This window comes from Drosophila virilis, chromosome 2 (assembly GCF_030788295.1).
Source record: "Drosophila virilis strain 15010-1051.87 chromosome 2, Dvir_AGI_RSII-ME, whole genome shotgun sequence".
Lineage (NCBI taxonomy): Eukaryota > Metazoa > Arthropoda > Insecta > Diptera > Drosophilidae > Drosophila > Drosophila virilis.
Window position 1 is genome coordinate 30383432 of NC_091544.1, and position 6570 is coordinate 30390001.

General features: G+C 38.8%; 1 protein-coding gene across 9 annotated transcripts in view; it reads left to right on the top strand.

Moving 5' to 3' along the window:
- Positions 1–6053, top strand: part of LOC6632741 (diacylglycerol kinase eta) — a 53063-nt gene extending 47010 nt beyond the window's left edge. For 2 of the 9 annotated variants that reach the window (XM_070207060.1, XM_070207064.1), the window contains exons 9-13: positions 127–900; positions 1880–2002; positions 2685–2889; positions 3199–4397; positions 4462–6052. In XM_070207060.1, the coding sequence (XP_070063161.1) occupies positions 127–900; positions 1880–2002; positions 2685–2889; positions 3199–4397; positions 4462–4770 (2610 nt within the window). In that variant the 3' untranslated portion in view covers positions 4771–6052. Of the gene's footprint in view, positions 1–126; positions 901–1879; positions 2003–2684; positions 2890–3198; positions 4398–4461 lie in introns of all 9 variants that reach the window. The other 7 variants (XM_070207063.1, XM_070207062.1, XM_070207061.1 and 4 more) reach the window with 7 other exon arrangements.
- The last annotated feature ends 517 nt before the right edge of the window (positions 6054–6570 follow it).

Sequence of the window (6570 nt, forward strand, 5' to 3'; positions counted from 1 at the left end):
TATCAAACCAAAACAAACAAATATCGAATATATATATATATATATATATATATATATATATATATATATATATATATATCTCAAACAAATAAATCAATCCTGCTCCTGTCGACTCTCCAAATGAAGCGTCACAAAAAGCGCATCTCACTCAAGAACTTCAAAGCTACTACAACAACAATCGTATCTCAACAGCAGCTAATGCTTGATTGCAATAGCAACAGTGACAACAACAACGACAACGACCAGGGCAACACTAACGAAGAGGCGGGCACGCCCACAAATACAGCCCTTACAATTGTTTATCCAAATCTGACAACGACAACAATGACTACGACTAGCGATGAACTGGATGAACTGTCAACAGAAACAGCCATAAAAATCGAAATAAACGATACTGAACGCAGCACAATGTGCACCGCAATAAGCACAACAACAGCAACAACCACAAGCACAACGAAACCACTTGAATCGGCATTGGTCACATCGACATCGCCAACGAAGAGATCGGGTCATGGACAAGATGTAAAGCGCATTACTTTTGATGAGTCGTGTAAGAAAGAATCCTTTGATGATGTAAATCCCAACTATCCACAGATAAGTGTTGTTGTAAGGCCGCCAACACCGTTGCGTGGCGATTCCATAAAACCAGCTAAATCATCGTCGTCGTCCATATTGGCGGCATCGTCGTGTCTGCTCGGTGTGCGCACATTGAACAGCTCGGAGATACGACGACACTCAAGTCATGCGCCCAGCCTAGCTGTGCGCGAATATGACAAGGATAAAGATCGCCGGCATTCCGGCTTCAATCCGAATTACCTAACATTGGATCCGGAACATACGCGCTTCCTCAGCAGTTCACCCGCGGCTAGTCGTAGAATTAGCTGTGGCAGCCTCTTCAAGGTAAGTCCCGCCCAGAAAAACATACAGTTCCCCCATTAAATATATATATGATTTACGTTGGCACTAATGCATCAGAAAATGACCAAAGAGCCAAAAAAAAATAAATGAACAAATATATAATGTGTCAGCCGAGCAATGCAGAATGCAGTAATTCAATAAAAAAAAAATTCTCGTAAACACACAAATGCGATTTTAGGTAAATGTTTTTTTTTTATATTGAATACCCTCGATAAGCTGCAAATTTGCGTTTAGGTTTACACGAATTTTATTTAATTTTCATCAAAGCATTTTGTGCGATTCACAGGTCGAATACGAATACAAATTTTTGTTTAAATTCCTTGATAAACTAATAAATATTACAAAATATGCTTGTGGTCTTAATGTCTACACAGCGATAAAATATGACGACAGTGACAACCCAGAAATCAGAGTAAACATGAGAAATATGAAATCAAAAAATGTATTTTTTGCATCTTGCTTACCATACTCAAGTTAAACCCTAAGCAGCTTTACCCTGTTGCTTAAGGTATAAATTGTCAAATCAATTTTCTAACACCATGGAAATCGAACAATATATACTATATACAAAGCATTTTTACTTTAATTTGCCATATTATCTATAATTTAGCTAGTTGTGTTTGAGTTCTAAGAACAAGACTTATATTAAAAAAAAAAAAAAAAAACACTGAACAATATTAACCATAATACAACAATAATTACCATACATATATAATTTTACATATATATATGTATGAATATCAACTTATTTATAACAATACAATATATGTTTTACAAAGCACAAATCAATTGGTACGTATTTCGAAATTATGTGAACTGCTTGTATGAATTTCTTTTATAATTTCACAACACTGAAAAGCTTTAAACATACATTCAACTCACTCTGTAATGCATATAATACACACAATTTTTTTTTTTTAAATTATCACTATTTAATTCACTACTAAATAAATTTTCTTAGAAGAAACCCCAAAAATATAACACTAAACGCACTTATGGACTGTTCAATGTGCGTTTCTTTGTGGTCGCCGAACCAGACATACGCCTGGCAACTCTGGCGCTTATTAGGCCGCTGATACCGCTGGTAAGCCCGTAACCAGAGGTCGGGTCCATCCTTTCTACTACGTTCCTGCGTTCGTTCCATACGCTCGTTCATTCGTTCGATGTGTATCCGTAAATCCCCAGCAAATGAATAACTATATATGCAATATATACTAGTAATATCCTCTGTATAAAATGCCAATTGAAGTGTTCTGCTTCAGTTTCCGTTTGTGGTTACCAGCACTCGCGAAAGTTCAATTTATGATTTATTGATTTACACACGTGTTGTCGTCTTGAACAGTAGTGTTGCTTAATACCAAATATTTTAAACTATCGTTAACCAACACTAAATAATTCTCGTAAGAACCGCTAATAAAACACGCCTCTGCTTTCAATTAATTTATGGTTTTTAATTTCAAGTAGTGCGCTGTCTCTCTTTCACTCATTCTCTCAGTCTCACTCTCCCTCTCTCTCTCTCTCTCTCTCTCTCTCTCCCACTCTTATGCTCTCCACTTATAAGCCCTGCGTCCCTTATTACACAACACTGACACACGCACACACCCTCACACTCCAAAATCTAACTCGCTCTCTCTCACACACACACACTCGCTCAGCCACACCCACATGTTTCTTTGTATCGTAGTTAGTGCTGACTTTCCAGTTGCTCTTTGACACGAACGTCTCAATGATCCTAGCTCTATCTAATCTTTGCCTCTTTCTTACAGCCGAACGAAGCTTTGCCCAATCTACAGACGCTCAAGGGCTCCAAGTCGAGTCTTTTTATGGGCTCTTCACTATTCGGGTTTGAACACTTTAGCGGCGGCGATAAGGATGATAAATCGGGCAGGGATAAGGAGAAGACACCCACAGAGGAGGCTAATCGCAAGCTGCCCATTATAAACCCTCTAGTGCGCTTGCCCAATTGGCCAAGTAAGTACAATGGTTTTTGTACTATGTTAAAGCTATTGAGGATAATTGGAACTCATGAGATATAGTATCTACGGAGCAGATTAGAAAGAGTTCGAGATGTGGATATAATGAGTTTCCAATATAATGTATCGATAGAAATTAATTAAATTGTTGAACTCGAGTTGCCTGGCTATCTCGAGCAGTTAATTCTTTTAAAAAATATTTCCATAATTTCAATTCCTAGTTAGGATTTGTCCAACTTTCTTTAAAACTATACCATGAGTCCCACCCACTCATAACCTTACTTACATAACACCATTAACTTTTCAGCTCTAGCCAATGGCACTGGCTTCATATCTAAGTGTCTGCTCGCCAATGCGGATACCCTTTGCGCTGCTGTTAGCCCCTTGATGGATCCTGATGAAACTCTGCTCGCTGGCTATCATGAGAAGTGTGTGATGAACAATTACTTTGGCATTGGCATCGATGCCAAAATCTCACTTGATTTCCACAACAAGCGCGAGGAGCATCCGGAAAAGTGCCGCTCCAGAGCACGCAACTATATGTGGTATGGAGTCCTGGGCTCCAAGCAGCTGCTGCAGAAGACCTGCAAGAATCTGGAGCAACGCGTGCAGCTGGAGTGCGATGGCCAGCGCATACCGTTGCCAGAGCTCCAGGGCATTGTCATCTTGAATATACCCAGCTTTATGGGCGGCACCAATTTCTGGGGCAACAGCACCAAGAAGGAGGAAATATTTCTGCAGCCCAGTTTCGATGATCGTGTGTTGGAGGTGGTCGCTGTCTTTGGCTCGGTGCAAATGGCCGCCTCGCGTTTAATTAATCTGCAGCATCATCGTATTGCCCAATGCCAGAGCGTGCAAATCAATATACTGGGTGATGAGGAGATACCCATACAGGTAGATGGGGAGGCCTGGCTGCAGCCGCCGGGCATGATACGCATTCTGCACAAGAATCGCGTGCAGATGCTTTGCCGCAATCGCAGCTTAGAGGTGTCGCTAAAGACCTGGCAGGAGAAGCAGCGACAGCATAGTATTTCCATACAGCGTGAAACATCCTCGACTGCCTCCGAGCATGCCATATCCACGGATGAGGTCATATCAGAGCGCGAATGCTATGTGCTGTTGAATTTCATAGAGGCAGTCAGTTCGCTGGTTAAGTGGGTCAAATTCTTGATCATCTCGCACCCGGCGCTGCAGCATGATCTCTATGAGGTGGCCTGTCGTGCCAGCGAGGCTTTGGAGTCCATACATCCGCAGGGCAAGCTGTTGGAGGGGCCTTCCCTACGCACCAAGCTAGTGGAGGTCATCGATTCGTCGCGTCAACTCTACGATGATGCGTGCGTGCTGCTGCGAGATCGTGGGCATAGTCTTATCCTACGCGAGGACCTGGAGACCAAGCTGAGCGCCGCACTGGCCAACATGGAAATGGAGCTAAAGAAGTGCTCCGTACAAAAATGCATCGATGGAAAACTGCGCGCCTACTTCAATGTGCTGGCGCCCAATGAGGAAGTAAGAACCAAACTAAATTCTAAATGAGTAATATTTAGTTAACGCTTTATTTCTTAAACTACAGTCCGATGGACGCCGCAAATCACGTCCATTTTGGGTACGTCTGCGCTCTGGCTCCACCGCTGGCCAGCACCAGTTTAAGCCTCCACTCACAAATACACGGGAGGCGGTCAGCAATTGGAGCGTCAACGAGGTGGTCACCTGGCTGGAAACGATGCAGTTATCAGAATATGTTGATAGCTTTCTTAAGAACGACATACGCGGCAAGGAGCTGCTCACTTTGGGCAGACGTGATCTTAAGGATTTGGGTGTGGTTAAAGTGGGTCATGTTAAACGCATACTTCAAGCCATCAAGGATCTGAGCGAAAACTAAGCAAAGTACAAAAGGGAATTCAGTCTAAGCCAACAGCAAACGCAAAGTGAATAACGAACTTAAAGAGAAATGTGTTGTGCTTGACTAGTTAATGTTGGGGCGAGGCTGTTTAGTATGTTAGGTAAGCGAGATAATTTTATATGAGATAAATGCAAACAACAATCACTATTTATAGACTAGCTTAGCTAAAAAATAAAACCCCTGTTTTTCTCTATTTGGGGGCTGCACGACGACGCTTAGCCGTAGAGCGGGACTAATGAAAGAAACATTTATCTGTATTTAATTCAAAAGCAAGAAAACGAAAACAAACTAATTACCTTAAAGAAAATCGTTACATTCATATATATAAGTACATATGTATACATTTATACATATACAACTAAATTATTTTTCCATCAACATATATACACACATGCATAATATAACTATGTTTTGAGAAGACTTATCAATTTCAGTTTTAGTCACGTAAGCGAACTGAATTTCATGTTGGAATATGTACCTATACATATATACTCAAAATATATATGTATGACAAAATGCATAAATTATTTAATTGGCAGTTAAACGAATTTATATGTAGAGGCACATGCTAAATTTAAATAACAAAAATGCATTTAGTTTTAAGTACAGTTTGAAATTCAATTTACGCTTAGCAAAAAACTTACCTTCCCCATCCCCGTTCCACTTCACCATATCCCTCCTGCCTCCTCCACCCCCCCCCCCCTCCCTTTCCACTTAACTAAGGCCCCACTTAAACAACTTAAAACAAAAAGAACTTAAAGATTATTCTAAATTTATAAGCAATTTTCAAATTTACAATTGTGGCAATAAGAAAAAGAAAACCACGCAACCTTTACATATGCTTAGTTATAGTTAAAAAATAAACTTAATTTTAATGTTTGTGTAGCCCACTCTAATATATCCATGCAAATATTATAAGTAACAAAGAAAAGTCTGTTAAATGTGTCATTTTTTGTGTATAATCAAAAAACAAAACTCTTAATGCGTTTATTTATATTAATTTAAATTTAAGTTTAAAGTTAAGCAAAAGGGTACGTCTTGGTGCGGGGCGCCAGCGCCCTATTTATTTGAATACAAAAATTTAGCTAGCACTGGACCGCACAATATTGTGTTTCAGATCTTTTTAGTATAACTTTTAATTGTTTAAAAAAAAAAACAGAAAACAACTTGAATCTTAACTGTAACGTTTAAGAAATTGTGCTAAATTTTTATAGTTACCTATTTTCAATTAGCAAATGTACGAATAACACATACCATATATATATATATACATATATATATATATATATATATATAAATATTTATATATATAGCTGCATATAAGTAAAAATCTGTTATTTGTGTTAAATTAATTGCTGCATAAATCATTCAATCCGACCGTTGCATCACCCATTCAAATATACTTACTAAAGTTGCTTTCAAAACATTTGCTCAAGCTGTCTCCAATTGAGTGAGTTTTTTGGAAAAGACACACACAGAAAAGTGTATAGCGCTTATATAGATATATATTCATATAACAAATCACTTGAGCGACGTCTATATATTATATATTTTGATATTGAAATATATATGAGCCCAGACCATCTCAATTGATTTGTTGTTATACTGAACCACTAATATTCCATTTTCTTTGTGTAGCACAAAACTCAACCCTCAAGCTTAGTCACATATTTGTGCAACTATTTATGCTTACCATACATAATCTTCGGCAACAACATAATCAAGGCAACAAACCCCATTCCAATTCAAATAACTAATTTAAGAAAATAATGCACGAAT